The sequence below is a fragment of the Manis javanica genome, chromosome 3 (assembly GCF_040802235.1).
Source record: "Manis javanica isolate MJ-LG chromosome 3, MJ_LKY, whole genome shotgun sequence".
NCBI classification, from domain to species: domain Eukaryota; kingdom Metazoa; phylum Chordata; class Mammalia; order Pholidota; family Manidae; genus Manis; species Manis javanica.
Window position 1 is genome coordinate 35,243,709 of NC_133158.1, and position 17,579 is coordinate 35,261,287.

At 43.9% G+C, this 17,579-nt stretch overlaps 1 protein-coding gene across 4 annotated transcripts in view; it reads left to right on the top strand.

The window, feature by feature from the left end:
- The first annotated feature begins 11,013 nt into the window (after positions 1–11,013).
- Positions 11,014–17,579, top strand: part of NUP210 (nucleoporin 210) — a 109,734-nt gene continuing 103,168 nt past the window's right edge. For 2 of the 4 annotated variants that reach the window (XM_073231105.1, XM_073231107.1), the window contains exon 1: positions 11,016–11,257. In XM_073231105.1, the coding sequence (XP_073087206.1) occupies positions 11,085–11,257 (173 nt within the window). In that variant the 5' untranslated portion in view covers positions 11,016–11,084. Of the gene's footprint in view, positions 11,258–17,579 lie in introns of all 4 variants that reach the window. The other 2 variants (XM_073231108.1, XM_073231106.1) reach the window with 2 other exon arrangements.

Consider the following 17,579-nt stretch of genomic DNA (forward strand, 5'->3'; position numbering starts at 1 on the left):
AAATAGCATCATGCTCTATATAACATTCTGCATTTCCTTTTATTAAAAAAATAGTTAACTATAAAGATACAGAAAAGTGTGCAGTTTAACAAAAGGTTGTAAACATTCATGAAACCATCATCAGGCTAAGTAGCAGAAATTAGTGGCATCAGAAATACCCAGTATATCCTTATGCTGTGCTTTTTTCATTCAACACTATGATTTTGTGATCTAACGATGTTGATCTAAATATTTGGTTTATCCTTTTACACTGTAGTACAGTATTTTATTCCACAAATATACTCTGATTTATGTACCTATTCTCTTACTTAGTGAAATCAGAGATGCTTCAGATTGGTTCACATTCATAAAAAATCTTACAGTAAATCTTGTACACATGTGAGAATTTTTCTATAGCCATTCTGTCAGAGTGGGATTCATAACCTATTGACTGAGAAGTCAGTGTAAGAAGTTCCAACCAAAATTTTTATACAACTTTATTGAGATTTATTTCACATATCTTAAAACCTACCAATTTAAAGTGTTTTTTTTTAGTGTTCCATAGAGATGTGCAATCATCACCACAATCTAATTTTAGAGTATTCTCATAGCCCCCAAAACAAGTCTCATGTCCATTAACAGTCACTTCCCATTTCTGCTGCCCCCAAACCTGCCCTCCAGCCCATGTACCTACTAATCTATTTTTTGCTTCTATGGATTCACCTATTCTTGATATTTCAGATAAATGGAATCATACAATATGTGGCCTTTTGTGTCTGGCTTCTTTCACTCAGCACAATGCTTTCAAGATTCACCTATGTTGTGGCATGCGTCAGGACTTCATTCAGTTTTGTGACTGAATAATATTCCATCATCTGGATAGACCATATTTGGTTTGCATTCATCAATTGGTGGAGAATCAGGTTGTTTCTACTTTTGCCTATTATGAGTGTGTGAAGATATGTGTTCATTTATGTTGGGTATATTCCTGGTAGTAGAATTGCTGGATCAAATGGTAACTTTGTGTGTAACTTTTGAGGAACTGCAGAACTATTTTTCCAAAGTGGCTGCATCATTTTACATTCCCATCAACACCATGATGACCCACTCGGAACCCCCAGCTTAGTTTATTATTCATAAAATAATATGAAAATCATTTTAAACTAAGCTCATTTGAGATTCAACAGATGCAGAAAGGGCCTTTTCAGAGCTTCCCTTATCTGAGTAAAAGCAGAAATTTCTGTAAGTGAGGCTGCCATAACTCTTTTCCCCAAGGGAATCTTATTGGCCAGAAAGTTAGACAAGATCACTTGTCTATTAGAGAAGCAAACATCACGAACTTTCACATCTCCTGTTGTTCCCCTAGAGACCCATTTGTCCTTCCCATAAAAGGTCTTTCTTCCATCTGCCCTTGTTAAGTTAGACATATAAGCTCCCATATTTAGCTGTTTAGAGTAATTTTTTGTGAACTCCACATACATAGGTAAATAAAAATCTGCCTTTTATCTTGCTATCTAACTTTTGTCAGCTTAATTTACAAGCCCCGAAGCACTAACATAATAATAGGGCAGAGGAAAAGTTTCTCCTCCCCAACAGTTCCAATTACCCAATATTTTCTCCAACACTTGTTAATGTCTACCTTTGTTGTTATAGTCCTCTTAGTAGATGTGAAATGGTGTCTTATTGTGGTTTTGATTTACATTTTCCTGATACCTAATTATGTTGGACATCTTTCCATGCACTTATAGCCATTTGTATATCTTCAGAAAAATGCCTATTCAGGCACTATCTCCATTTTTTAATCGGGTTATTATCTTTTTATCATTAAGTTGTAATCCAACAACTAAAAACAAATGAAATGTAGAAGAAATGCTTAGAACTGTGCCTGGCATGTTAAACACTCAAAAAATGAAATATGGAATAGAATAGAAAGTATCAGAGTGATCACTTGTAGGAAGGGTGGATATTATTTCATGGAACTCTGGTCCAGTCATACAAATGCATGTGTCAATTGTATTTCTTTCTGGGGATTGCTCTCAAAAAAGTTTAAATCCCATTATTCTAAGGTACATTCTTAAGAGATGAATTGCTAGGTCATAGAATAAGCCCCTATCCAAGTTGACTTAATGTAGATCCAGCATCTCTCTCCATAAATCTGAAGTCCAAAAATCGGTAAAGACCACTTTTCCCATAAATTTGCAATGAAGTCCTTTCGCAGTGAAAACTGACCTAAAATGAGCTAAGACTGTTTAAAGTCTATATTTATCCTATTTAATGTGAATATTCATGTTCACTGCCAAAAAAAATCAATACATCCACAGTATGATGCTAGTCATGGGGATGGTAATGTAAAAGTGAGATCTTGTGCCCTTACCTTTCAAAGTGAAAAAAAATTTCCGGGACACATCTGGCCTCAAAGATTTTCAATAAGAGCTTGCAGAGAGAGAGATACTAAAAGCTTTCCAAATTGGCTGAACCAATTTACACTTCCGCCATCAGCATGAGAGAGTTTGTTTCCCTTCTTGTTTACCCAGGCTTGATATATGCAGACTTTAAAATTTTTTCCAGTCTGGTTAGTGAGACAAGAAATATTGTTGCTGTTTTAATTTGAATTTCCCTGGTTGTTGAAAAGGATGAACCAGTTTTCTTATGTGTATTGGCCATTTGGATTTCCTCTTCTGGGAATAGTCTATTCATATGTCTGTCCATCTTTTCAGTGTTATTTTCTTAGGTTTCTACAAGCTGACTCCTATCCAGGTAATTTTTAACTTTCAGCTGGTGGAGAACTTGGATTAGTCCTCACAAATTTATCTTTGTTGTCCAAGATAATAGTGGTAGGAGAGACACTAAGAAATTTCAAATAAGGATGATTACTGCCTTTCTCATTTCTCTCCCCGTCCCTCCAACTGATTAAATTTTGAGCTCATAGGGGTTTCTAATGAATACAAAATGGTGAAACCTACATTTTTCAGTCAAGTCAGGTTATGACCTAAAGGACATTACAATTTGCAGCATTCTAATGTATACCTTTGTGATGTTAGTGTTGAAAGATACTGTCAATAGCTGAGCTAAATCTACCTGGCTGATCAGTGAAATTATTAATTTAAGTAAGCCCGGCCATGGGCAGGGAGGGAGACTGGAACACATCACAGAAAGTCATCTTCCCTCTGACAGGAAGTTGTCTGCCCACTGACAGGAAGTGTCAGGTGGAGGGCAAACAATCTGAAAGCTGAGAGGCTGACAGGAGAAAAACTGTGGCCTCAACAAAATGGGAAATCATGGAAAACCTAATGTTCCTCTTGATGACTGTGTTCTGTGTTGGTGCATGAAATCAAAGTTTCCTAACATATATTTAGTTGCCTGGGTGAAAATTTATATTTATGTGTAATGTACTGTTGGTTTACACGTAATCTCTCATTCTGGGTGAAATGACTCTACTCAGAACAATGTAATTAGTAGCCTATTCTGGTCTCATCTTAATCAGAATAAATATTTACATTTGAGGAGTCTTTTGCTGTTACCAAATCTTTTTATATTAAATATATCCTTTGATATTTTAACACTCCCTGTGAAGTGGAAATGGTTGGTCTCATTTATTAGTCAAGAAAACTCAACTCTAAGAAAGGAAGTGATTTTAATTCACCTAAGGGGCAGGTCTGAGGAATAGGGCAAGGGGATTAAATTGTACATATACATTGAACAGGGGCTACACACTCAAAGGCCTATGGGGCTACAGTTAATGGAAATTATTAATAGTGGCTAGGAGTTTAATATGGAGTGAGGACTGGAAAAGTAGAGAGGTCACAAATCCTTTTAAAAGGTAGCTGCCACTGATCTTCCCAACATCATTGCCATGTGGGACTCTCGGCCTAGTGTTGCCAGAGCTTCTGATTTTTCAGCAGAAATTATAAATCCAGATGTTATATAAAATGCCCTGATTTTTAAATGTTGCCAAACAATCCAAATTAAAGAACTCTGAAAAGGTGTTTTTCTGATGCTAAAAGGTGGGGAGCAGGGGACTAGTTGAGTGAATACTTCAATACATAGTTTTAACACTATCCTAAGCACTCTAGGATTAACCAAATCCTGGTCTTAACTCTACGAGGATCTCCATAGTTAGAGATGAAAATGTAATGAAGTAAGTTTCTCAGGGCCGCAGAGCCAGGATCTGGCCAGCATTTGCAGGGGCATCAAAGTAAGTACCACCTAAAGGTGGGCAGTGGGTGTGGTCTGCTCTAGGTGCAGGCAGTAAGACAATGCACTGTCTGCAGAGAACTTTAAAACAGGAATAAAAGGGACTGAAGGTTGTCTGGTTTTTGTTATCACCAGGTATAGGCATTATTAAACAATGTCAGTGTGTATTTATTATTTATCACACAGTGATAAAATACACCAATCCCTGAGAAAACTTCTGCAGTCTAAGTTCTACAGAATTGCAATAGCTACTGTTAGAGTTTTAAAAAATTCTTTGTGTGTGTGATACATACACAACAAATGTACCATCTTAACCGTTTTTAAGTGCAAAGTTTAATAGTTTGAAGTGTATTCACATTGTTTTGTGACTCATCTTCAGATGTTTTCTTCTTAAAAAACTGAAACTCTGTCCCCATTAAACAGTAACACCTCCTCCTCCCTCTCACCAGCCCCTAACAACCCCATTCTACTTTCTGTCTCTATGAATTTACTCTAAGGACCTCATATAAGTGAAAGCATACAATATTTTTCTTTTTGTAACTGGCTTATTTCATGGCATTTCATAATGTCCTCAAGGTTTATCCATGTGGTGGCATGTATCAGAACTTACTTCCTTTTTAAGGCTGAATAATATTCCAATGTAAAGGTAGACTACATTTTGTTTATCTACTTACCCATCAGTGGACCCTTGTGTTGCTTTCCCTTTTGGCTGTTGTGAACAGTGTTGCTATGAACATGAGTATACAGATGTCTCTTTAAGACCCTGCTTTCAATTGTTTTGAGTATCTACCCATACGTGGAATTGCTGGATCATATGAAATTCTGTTTTTAACTTTTTGAGGAACTGCCATACTGTTTTCCACAGTAGCTGCACTGTTTCACACTCCCACTAGCAGCGAGAGCACAAGGGTTTCAGTTTCCCACCTCCTCACCAATACTTGTTCTCTGTTCTTTTCCTTTGTAGTAGCCATCCTAAACAGTATAAGGTGATATTTTATAGTTTTTCATTTGCATTTCCCTGATGATTAATGATGTTGAACATCTTTTCATATGCTTATTGACCATTTGTGTATTTTCTTTGGAGAAATGTCTATTCAAGTCCTTTGGCCATTTTTAAATTGGGTTATTTTGTTGAGTTTGCAGGAGTTCTTTATATATTGTGGATGTTAACCCTTTATCAGTATATGATTTGCAAATATTTTACCCCATTCTGTGGGTTGCCTTTTCACTTGTTTACAGCCTCCTTGGATGTATGGAAGTTTTTAAGTTGGATGTAGTACAAATTACCTATTTTCGCTTTAGTTGCCTGTGCGTTTTTGAATTTTAATAACATATAAGGTCTCAAATAAGACATTTAAAAAACATGCTTAAATAAGCAATTTATTATACATGGATATTAATTCAGATAACTCCTAGTTACAGTCTGCTCCTCATACACATGGATTTAGCTCATGTGTTTCCAGAATAAACTTGTAAGTTTTTGGAATCATTTGGGTTTGCTGACAGTTCTTGTCTCCAGCCCATATGGTATTACCCATTCCTATGTTTAAACTAGTTTCAAAGTAAACAGTGACAGTACAGTGATGATGAAGATAAAGAAAAACAACCTGAGTTACTCTGATTCAACCATTCCGTGTGACCACTTGTAATTATTTGGCCTAAATTTTAGAATGTGAAATAGTGTGTGACCTGCAAGGGGTAATATTTTTGTTGGCTAAGTGCAAGTCTTACCTTATATTTGAACTATTTTACTGAATTTGCATATTAGCTTAAAAATGGAAAAAAATGTTTTAATCGTTATTCTTATTTATTATTTAATGGCCAGTATACGCTAATGTTATTCACTATTGCAAAAGCCCAGTATGTAAATATACATTTTTAAAAAATACGTAGATGTAATTAAAAAGTATCAATCCACCACCTACCCCTTTTTGGCTGTAATATTTATTATTATAATTATAATTATTGTTATTATTGTGTTTTTTGCTGACTTGCTTATATTTACAAAGTTCAATAAAACAATGAAAGAGTTATTTTTCACAACCATGATTATGTTATATTTAATGTTTATTACCCAAATACTTTGTCTTATAAAAGAAGAGTGTTAAAAAATGATCTTCCCAGGAGTCAGACAGCCTAGGTGCACTAATGGAAGAATGAAATATCCAGGCGTGTGCAGGCTGGAGGAGCAGGTATGGGAGGTACAAGTCAGGGCTGACACTGTGCATTAACGGACACTGTGGAGGGCCTGAGGACCATACGGAGGAGGAGTTCGGACTCTCTCTCAAAGGCATCTGGGAGTCTTGGAGGACGAGCCAGGCAAGGGGTGTGCTAGGATCTGTGTTGATCACTCTGGCACCAATGTGGAGCTGCCTGGATGGCTGGAAAGGTCCCAGAAGCCAGGAGTGGGACCTGTCCTCCTCCAGTTTTGTGGCCTGGAGATGTCTGAGGACTCCCTTGGTGTCCATCCAGGGCTGCAGTGTCAGGCTTAGCCCACTGGGACAAACACACATTTGCCTCAGCTTCTGCTTATTCTGCAGCCACTGTTCCACAGCACCGCCTATGGGGACAAAGGGAGTGGGCAGGTGAAGATGAAGGGGTCCCTCAGCCCGTGGGAAGCTAACTGACTGAAGCAAATGCTCACTGATCCTGGCAGAGGAGGAATGTGGCAAATGTGAGAAAACCGTGAGAGTAAATGCACAAACAGAAATCGGATCCCACAGGCAGGCAGCATGTCTGGGCATTCAAGAAGCAGCAATTTCTGTAATTAAATGGCGCCGCTGTCTTACACGTGAAGTTTTAGAAAGCGTTTGGCAAAGGCTGAGGCCATTCCAATGTTCCTTCTCTGTCTCTTATTTTTTATTTTCCCAAGCACCAAGGTTTCCAGCTCAGATAAGTTGTGGAAGGTTCGCTTTGGGCCCTTCTTTCCCACATTTCTGGGGACCGTGACCAAACCTAGCGGCAGACATGCGCAGCAGGGCGACCACGGCCGCCGTGGCGGTGCCTGCAAGCGTGTGGCACGGGGAACGCGGGACTCAGCGGGAGGGGCTCAGCGACACAAACTTTTACTCCAGAGGTAAAGTGACAGCGTAGAACTTTCAAGGGAGAAGGAGAGATGGAGGGGAAACTTAGAGATCAAAAGCTCATTTCATCCAATTACAACATTTGAACCTTACTTGGATCCTAGTTCTTAAAACCCAAACTGTAAAGAAAACATTGTGACCTTTATGCGACAGTTGGAAATTCGAACTTGGACTGCCTTTTATGACTGAGGAATTGCTGGTTTTTTAGATGTGATAATAGTACTGTGATTATAGTGTACATATAAAGGGTCCTTACCTTTTAGATTAACACACAGGGAAATACAGACGAAATGATCGAATGCCTTGGATTTGTTGCAAAATGGTACGGGATGAACTGGGGCTGGCTGTAGAAGGAGCTGGCCTGGCGGTGGATTGTGGTCCTGGAACTAGGTGGCCAAGGGGCTTCATTATACTATTCTATCCACTGTTGTGGATGTTTGAGGTTCTCCATTGTAAGAACTTAACATATTTTGTTACAAAAAGATGGTATATAGGCTCTAACATGACAACATCCCACTTGGAAAGTGACTTTCCTTTTAAATCCTCTTCTACCCTTGTCCCCTCAAGGAGGAAGTCACCTTGATTGAGTGGGTGCTGTCTTTGATATTGTCTAGTGTTTGGCATCTCCCCACTGAACAGGGGGAGCAGGCCTTGGACTCTGAGCCTTTGGCAGGGAACAGTATCTATTTGTAACTTGATGGCATCCCTTTGTTTTGTTGTATTTATTTTTTGGCTATTTCTTTAGCAATTGATACTGGTTTTTTGTTTATAGAAGTGACAGTTTTCTTCTGAAATAAATATATATAAACCTTTCCATTTAAAGATGAATAGGAAATAGTACAGGTAGTACTCAGATATTTTTTTTGGGGTGGTAGGAGATGACAGAAGTCTGGGAACACTGGTGCTAGCAAGTATCTCAGGGACCCTATGGGGTCCCTTCCATATCTGAGGGTCTTCTCTATGTCTTTGGCAAGATGGTCTGCTTAGGCCCGCAGTCTCCTTGAATTTCAGATAAAGCACTTGATGCCCAGAGAAGGGGGCCCAATAGCAGGGAGCAGAAATGGACCACACAGAGAAGGTGGCTGGTGAGGCCCAGACACTATCCATTACCAGTTTCATAGGCAACTGAAATGGTGTGTGTGTGGGGGGCGGGGGGCAAGTTTAAAGACAATGTAAAGGGGAAAATCATAAATGGAAAATGTTTTATCCAACATTTAGTTGTTTCCCATTGGTTGTTTTCCTGACTATCTCAAATTAAGCATACAGGTGGTCAGCAAGCTGTTTCTACCCATATTATTTCAGTAGGCTTGTTTGTGTAATTAAACTTTTTTTATTTTAAAGATGATTGTTGATGTACATGAGTTGTAAGAAGTAATGCAGACATAGCCCATGCACCCTTTACCCACGTCCCCCATGGGTAACAAATTGCAAAACCATAGGACAATATTGCGACTAGGAAATGGGCATAGATACAGTCAAGGTAGAGAACATTTCAATCACCACAAGGATTTCTTCTGTTGTCCTTTGATAGCCAAATCTCCCCACACCCTCTCCTGGCCTGGTCCTTACCTCGGGCAATCAATATTGTTTGGTATGGATGAACCAGAGTCTGTTTAACCACCACCCATGGAAAGACCTCTGTGCTTTTTCCAGTTTGGGGTTATTACAAATAAAGTTGCTATGAACATTTTATGTACAGGTTTTTATGTGAACATGAGTTTTCCTTTTTTGGGATAAATATCCAAGAATGTATATGTTTGTTTTTAATGAATTAATTGCCATATTTTCCAATTAAGATGTTTCACTTAAAGGTCTGTGTTCTTGATTTCTCCTCAATAATCAGAATGTCTGGAAGGATGGGTCCACAGTGACTTATGACCCCTTTGGACCAGGGTACCTCAGCCCCCAATGCCCTGACCCATTTATTTATTCATTTGCCTGCTTGGCAAGACTACTGGTTTGCCAGTTTAAGTGGGTAGAATCAGAACATGAATTATATCTTAATTTTTAAATATATACATGCATATGCATAAGATTTCCCTGGAAGTGTACTCAAGAAGAAATTACTGGTTGCCTATGGGGGTGGGGGTATTGGGTGATGGTACAGTGAGGGGTAATCACTTTTATTCTTTTACTATGAGCCCTTTTGAGCCTTTATAGTTTAAGGCATCTGACTATGTTATTTGAAAATGAATCAATAAAATGCGCAAACAAATATACTAAGATTTCCTCACAGATGCCTCCTCTGGGGCTGCTCTTTCTAGACACTCTTCTGTTTCTTCAGAGAAGAGAACCCATTGGAATTCCCCCTCCCCGACAGCACCTTGTTCTACCCAGGGAACCCCCCCTCCTCCAGCTCTGGGATCCATAGAGATTTCTCCTAATGCAGACATTGCCTGGTCTGGGGCCTACAGGCTTTGAAGGTGACCCCCAAACACCCTTTATCACCATCCAAAAGCCCCTGACCCCTGAGCGGCAAACTCAAACCCATTTGGGCCTCTCTAAAGCCCAGGGAGGTGTCTATGCCCAGCCCAGGGGCCACCTCCTCCAAGAAGCCTTCCCAGCCTGTCCTTCCTTGTCAGGCAGTAGCATCAGTGTGCCTTTCTGGTTACAATTCAGTGCACACTTCTGGAACCCTTATACAACCTCCTCGCCCCTTTCCTATCCTCCTACTGAGCTGGGCCCTCCCTGCAACAGATGAACATTTCATCTGGTGCATGTTTGTGCCTGTTGAGACTCCCTCCCCCGTGAAATGGACGACAAAGACAAACCAGGGAGCACAAAATGCAGACAGAATTTAAGGTCTAAGGTTTCTGTGTGTAGATGAATGCAGTGATGCTCAGCGTTCTCTGTCTTGCGGGAGCTGGCGAGGGTGCAGGGGTAGAGTGTGCTCTGGCAGTGTGGGTGCTCTAAATGTGCCCTTTGGGTGACTTCCCTACGGCTTCGGAAGACAGTGGGTGCAGCGCAGAGAACAAGAGCTTTGGGACCTGAAAGCCCCAGCGCTACTCTCCTCAGTTGAGTGATCGTCAGGCCGCTCAGTCGCTGTTTTCTCCTTCAGAAATGATCACAACGACATCTGGCAAAGCTGTGAGGAGGTTAAAGGGGGAGGAAGTACATATCCGGCCCTTGGCGGAGCCCAGGGTCGTTCTTCTGGAGCAGGATGGGGCGCATCTTGGCGCCCCTCATGCTAGATTTCCTGGGTGCCTGTCCCTTCGGGTGTTGATGGTCAGTTTCCCTGACTGAACTCACAAGCGCGGGAACCTGGCGGCCTCATTCGCGCGGTCCTCAGGCCCGGCTCAGTCGCCTCGGGCACAGAGCACAGCCGAATGAATGAATGCGCGGGTGGTTGGAAGGCTCCGCACTGGCGCCCAGAACAGCCGTAGAGTTTGAAGCTACCGAGTATGGACGTGGGAGCTAGAAAACCGCCCGGGGCTTTCCACTTGGTCCAGGGGTGGCCCGCGGGCGCGCGCACTTTGAGGCTGTCTTTACACGGGCACGCGCTCCACCCATTCTCCCCACCCCCTGACGGTGGCTCGGTCACGGGCCCCATCCCCCGCCGTGGCCCGGGGCGCGCGCCCAGCCCCTCTCTCCGGGCTGCGTGGCGGGGGGCCTGGGTGGGGTCCCCGGTCCCCGCCAGCTCAACCCGCTGAGTCCCCGCGCTCGGCCCGCCGGGGCCCAGGAAGTGGCCCTAGGCCGCGGCCCTGGCCCCGCCCCTCCCTCCCGCGCTTATCACCTGCCGGCCCGGCGCGCGCGGGCGGGGGAGGAGGGCGCGAGGGGGCGCGCGCGGGCGGCCAGGCGCCGGGTCGCCGGAGGTGAAGTGCGGCGAGGATGGCGGCGCGGGGCCGGGGGCTGCCGCCGCTGCTGTTCGCGCTCTCGGGGCTGCTGGCGCTGGGGCCCACCGCCGCGGCGGCCAAGCTTAACATTCCCAAAGTGCTGCTGCCTTTCACGCGGGCCACGCGCGTGAACTTCACGCTGGAGGCCTCGGAGGGCTGCTACCGCTGGTGAGGCGCGCGGCCGGCGTCGGGCGGGGAGGGAGCGCCTCGGGGTGGGGAGGCCGGCGGGCGCGCGCTGCAGGTGCGCCGGCGCGAGGGAGGCCGGCGGCGGCCGCCGGCGCTGGTCCGCTCGGCCTGCAGCGGCGCGCGGCCTTTGGGCCGGGGCTGCCGCCGGGAGGCCGGCCGGCGCGCCCCCAGCAGGTGCGCCGGCGCGCGCTGCCCGCGAGGCCGCCAGGCGGCCACGGCCGGAGTGGCGGCTCGCGCGTGACCCGGTTGCTTGCTCGCTGCTCGACACTGCGCTTGGCGCCACTCGGGCTCCACGCTGCTCGGGCGGGAAGAGAGCCCGGCCTGGCGGCCGTGACCTGCGTGGTTGCTCTGGAGAAGCGGGCCCCAGCTCCTACTTGAGGGAGCAGGCCAGTGCTCAGGGGCCCCCGCGAAGGCCCGACCTGGGAAGGGGGGCTTCAGGACTCCTCTCTTAGGGACAGGAATGCGCCGGAGCTGCTGGGCCAGGAATGGGGGGCCACGTGGTCCTACCCTTCTTGTTCAGGGCTCCAGGGAGGAGGTGGTCAAGGCCCTGCAAATATCTAGTCTGGAGAAGTAGGTTTCTTGAGTTTGTCCAGTGACGGAGAGCTCATCCCAGGCGCCAGAGTGGTGTGGGAATTGTGTTTATGCAGAAGTGTGGGAGTCGAATCGTATTCCTTCATAAACCTGTGATGAAAGGTCTTTCGGAGGAAACGCGAGGGATCCATTTTACAGATGAGAAATGAGACACTAGAGAATTGTTGGTGGTTCACCCCCAGGTTGCCCACGGAGTGGGGATAGCTTTGGTGTTCAAAACTCAAGTCTTTTTGACACCTCTTTTCCTGACTTCCTGGGGGCATCTGCATTCATTGTGGGGAATGTGACCTGGAAAACCCCAAAAACTAATGACGCTAGAGCCTGTTTGCCACCTCCATCCCCTCTGCCTCCCAGCCCAGACTGGGAAACCTGGCTACACTCTTGGCTGGGTAGGGCATGGGGTCTCATCCTGCAGACAGAGAAGGATGCACTGGGTAGAAACAGCCCAGGGTGTGACCCCACCCACACCTCACTGCCCAGATCTTGCTAGAGATGCAAAGAAGGAAGTGGTCCCCTGTCCCCTGCTTCCTCCCTGATACCCTTTTGCTCTTCCCTTTCCTTACCTGTAACTGGGCTGGGTCAGTGTTAAGGCTTAAGGTGTGGTGACATTACAGAGGACCAAATGTGTGCGTGTGTATGTTTTAAGTTTGTTTGGATATTAGTCTCTGCATATATGCAGGTATGGTGTTCAGAGCAGCCTTCTTCATTACTTGTAACTACATATAACTTTATTTTCTGAAAGTGCCTCCTGAAATAAGGCCGTGCTATGTCAGCTAACTCCATATTGGATTTAGTGCCTTAGGTGCCTGGAGGGTCTTCTTTCTGGCTCTATAGCAGAGGCTTTCAGTTTTCCATATCCTTGACTACAGCCTTGTCTTGCATGTGAAAGAGAGCTGTTAGTCCATACTTTGGAGGCGATACATGTTCGTCCTGGTTGTAGTTGTCTGTTCTCCTGATATATGGATAAGAAAGAGAAAGCTGGTTATTAAAAACGTCTGGCTTCAAATGAATCCCTTTGGATGTATTTGTATGCTACTTCCTCTGAGACTCAATTGCTGTAGTTTTTTCCTGAAGTAACAACCTGCTTTTCCCCTTTTCTTGTCTGAGAGGAGCTGATGGATTTTAATTGACTTTTGTAGCTTCTTAGGAGGAAGGGAGAAAAAATTCCTAATCTCTGATGCATCAGAGACATGCTAAGTACTTCAAAACTTGTTTGGCGTCTGATCCATAGTTTTACTGCAAATGTGTGACTGCTTATGTAAGTGTCTTCTCAGAGGTGTTTGGTGGTTGTGATTTCTCCCTTAACTTCACAGGTAAGTCTTCCATCAATCAGACATTAAAAATGTTTTCTTTATTTTTAGTCATGCTGTTCTTAGTATAGCCAGCTTCTGGCTTTTGAAGAATCTCCTCTGGAGATTTTTTAAGTGTTGGCATGCAAACAAGCTATATATCTGCAGTCTTCTAAACCTGGGAGGAAAATATCCTCTTCATCCAAGGAGTTCATTATTAAATCTCTGAGATGAAGAACAAAGAAAATTAAAACTCTCCTGGATCTTGGGGGAGTTTTTGCTCATCCTTTGAATTTTCAGCCAGGCTCCGAAGTTTACTGAAATCACCACATAACCTGAGCCAATGGCTCCTGGCTTACTTTTCCTATTTCTTGATTTTAAAGCATCAAATAATCAGACAATTGTAGGGCCAGAGAAACTGTAGAGAGCATCTAAACTGCCCACATTTCTGTCTGAGCCTCAGAGAGAGAAGTTTTCTATGAGATGGCCTGTAAGTATAGAGAGTCCCCAGCTCATGATGATTTGGCTTACGATTTTTCGACTTCGTGGTGGTGTGCAAGCAATATGCATTCAGTAGAAACTGTACTTTGAATTTTGAACTGTGATCATTTCCTGGGCTAGTGATATGTGATATGTGATTCTGGGCAGGGGCAGTGAGCACAGGTCCTCATCAGCCACGTGATCAGGAGGATGAACAACCAATAACCCTTATAACCATTCTGTCTGCACACAACCATTCTGTTGTCTTACTTTCAGTACAGTAGTTGTAAATTGCATGAGCTATTCAACACTTTATTATAAAATAGACTTTGTGTTAGATGATCTTTCCCAACTGTAAGCTAATACAAGTGTTCTGAGCACCTTTGAGGTAGGCCAGGCTAAACTATGATGTTCTGTAGGTTAGCTGTATTTGATGCATTTGTTACTTTCAGATATTTCAACTGTGATAGTCTCTGAGTTGAGCAGGAGCTTACAGGGCTGCCTCCTATCCCACTCCATTCAGGGACTGAAGCCTCTGGCTAATTTGCCAGACTCTTTGAATCCCTCTGATTGTACCAAGCATTGCTGGTTATGTGACAAATTCCTGATTTTTTTTTGCTATTTTGTATTATTGAAAGTGCTCCATTGAGTATTTTCATTAGGTCCTTTTCAAAGTATCCTTTTATATACATAATGACATTATTATATAGAGAATGGGGACAACAGAGAAAGAGAAACCTTCCATAAGCCTTCAACTACAACATAATCACCATCTTGTTTTCCTTTTAGTCACTTATTTTCCCTCCTTGAAGCTCCTTTCTTGCCTCAGATCTGGTTTTCAGGCCTGTTGGTAACCTTCTCTGCCAACTCACCAGCTGTTAGCTCAAGTATGTTTTACTTTGCTCAACTCAGAGACTGTCACAGTTGAAATATCTGAAAGTAAAAAAATGCATCAAATACAACTAACCTACAGAACATCATAGCTTAACCTGACCTACCTTAAAGGTGCTCAGAACACTTGTATTAGCTTACAGTTGGGAAAGATCATCTAACACAGTCTGTTTTATAATAAAGTGTTGAATAGCTCATGCAATTTACAGAATACTGTACTGAAAGTGAGACAACAGAATGGTTGTGTGGGGACAGAATGGTTGTAAGGGCTGTTGGTTGTTCATCCTGAGGTCTTCACAATCATCCTGAGGTCTCGGTGTCTGAGCACCATTCTTCTCGATCAGAGTTCCATCATCATCTTACTCTTGTCTGTGTGTTTGAAGGCCCAGGTGCTCTGGATTCTCCAGTGGTCTGTCCTGTCTTGCAGAAAGTGAGTGTCTTAGGTTGGTTTCCCAGAAGTACAGCCTGAAAGGAAAATCTGGTTGCACGTACTTTATTGAGCGGGTCTTTTTGGGAAGTGGGGTAGGCAAAAGGAGATAAGTAGGATGTGGTCTCAGAAAAAGCCTACATGACCAATGTCACCCTCTGGAGTTGAATTGCTTTGGAGGTCATCTTCTCCTGAGGCAAGGTGGAGACCACACTTCAGAGCTTTTAACTCACTATCAGTCAGCCATTGGCTACTGCCAAGGGAAGGGGGTGTTGTGCAACCTCCCAGACTCTGGGTGAAGCACCCCTATTGGCCAAGGGTGTTTGACTGGATAAACTTATATGCAAAACTGAGAGCTACAGTGCTGCCCCCAGCTGAGGGTGGACCTGCCTGATAAAGAGCATCTGCAGGACATGCACAGAATCCACTGAAGTTGTACCCACACTTCTGTCCTGCACCTGAAATCCTCCCAGGGCACTATGCCTCATGTATTCACCAGGCCTGGGCCTGAACCAGTGTGTACCTGGTCACCATGGCCTGGGCATTTCTCAACCAGGAGTGTAAGGATGCTTGTGGGGCAAGTGGGAGCCCTTCCTGCTGCATGGGCCCCACATAGTGGAACTTGTCCTTGGAGTGTGCTATGTCCCAGGTAGCTCGGACGATCCTTGGAGGATCAGTGAGCATGAAAGACCCTCCAGTCTCTCTGTCTTTGCTGACTTGGGACTGGGGGTGATTAGAGGCCAGCACTTCCCTTGGGTATGTACTTCCCAAGTGCATGCAGGCCACATGGCAGCCTTTGCCTGGTAAAATTGGAGGAGAAATGGTGAGTGAAAGACTTTCTCTGGCTCTTCCAGAAACCCCTGTACGTGCTGAGCCAAGTGGAAGCACCATTCAGCCCGCCACCTTCTGCTGGGCTCGCAGCAGCCTGCAGGAGGACAGAGGCGGTTCATGTGCTGGAAACTGCACAGGGGAGGCAACAGGGCCCAAGAAACTGGAGAATGAGGCGCTAAAGTTAAAATAATAAATTACTGTGTGGAAGCTAAGCCAAAAAAGTGGGTTCAATCGACTGGAGGCCCACCCTTTCGCAGCTTCTGCGTTCCATTCATTAGGCTTTCTCTGACCCTGACCCTGTACAGGTGCACCTCAAAGACATGCAGGTTTGGTTCCAGACTACTGCAGTAGAGCAAATGTTGCAGTAAAGTGGGTCGAATGAATTTTTTGCTTTCCCAGTGCATTTAAAAGTTCTGTTTACCCTATACTGTAGTCTATTAAGTGGTAGCATTATGTCTAATAAAACAATGTACACACCTTAATTTAACAAGACTCTATTGCTGAAAAATGCTAACTATCATCTGACCCTTGAGTCATCATCACTGATTACAGATCACCATAACAAATATAATAATAGTGAAAGAGTTTGAAATATTGTGAAAATTAGCAAAATGTGACACAAGGGATATGAAGTGAGCAAATGCTGTTAAAAGTGGTGCCAGTACCCCGGAAGATGACTGGTTAGCCAGAGATGGGTAAGATTCCTCAAGGAAGGAACAACCTAAGACAGGCACAGTCGCAGGGGGGCCATCAGGTGAGAAATTGGGGATCAACAGAGGTGAGTCTTAGAACCTCACCCTCCCTGTTTTGAGAGAAATCTGCATCCGTGGATGTTTTGTTGCCCTTGTCTAGCTTGGATTAATACTTAGTCCATAGGCACACACCTGATCATCTACATTTGCCCTCTTATAGCACTAAACTATGTTTTCTACCTTTATCTTGCATCTACCTACCACTTCATCATTTTATTAAAAAAAATAATAATAATAATAAGGGAGAAATGTGGGATTCACATATAAATCAAGTATAAAAATCAAACGAATAATCATAAGTGACCTGATTGTTTATAGTTCATGATATGTGATCAAAACCGAAAGTTTCTGTGATGAGTGCCCTTGCACTGTTCACCATGTAAGAACTTGTTCACCATGTAAAAACTTGTTCATTATGCTTCAGAAGATTGGAGGCTGTTGAGAATTAGGCTTGGGGTTGATTAATGATTGTGCATTGAGTCCCCTATACAGAATTTTATTGTTGTTAACAACCATATGATCAATAAATATGAGAGATGCCCTCTCAAAAAAAAAAAAAAGTGGTGCCAGTAGACATGCTCGACATTGGGTGACCACAAAGCTTCAATGTGTAAAAAAAAAGTATCTGCAAAGTGCAATAAATTGAAGCACAACAAACCAAGATATGAATGTACTTCTGCTGCCCTGCATGCCGTTTGTGGGTACTACCCATCCTAACACATCTCCGTCAAGTTTCTGTCCCGCTTCCTTCTGCCAGGGGTCTTACAATGGTTGATGTTGGTATTGTGTTCTTACCTGAGTGTCACGTTTGGTGTCCTTTCTGGCAGCTGGAGGATGGGGCAGAGATGCCGAAGCTCCCAGTGTGCGGGACATTGCTCACTCTGAAGAGCCTCCTGCCCAGGTGCCTGGGGGCCAGACCCTGATTGACAAGACGTATTTCACAGATGAGGGCTGGGGATTCACGTTAACAGATAAGGGATGAATATTCCTGACTCATAACTACAGCCAGATGCACCATTCCAGGCACTGGAGCGTGTGATAGT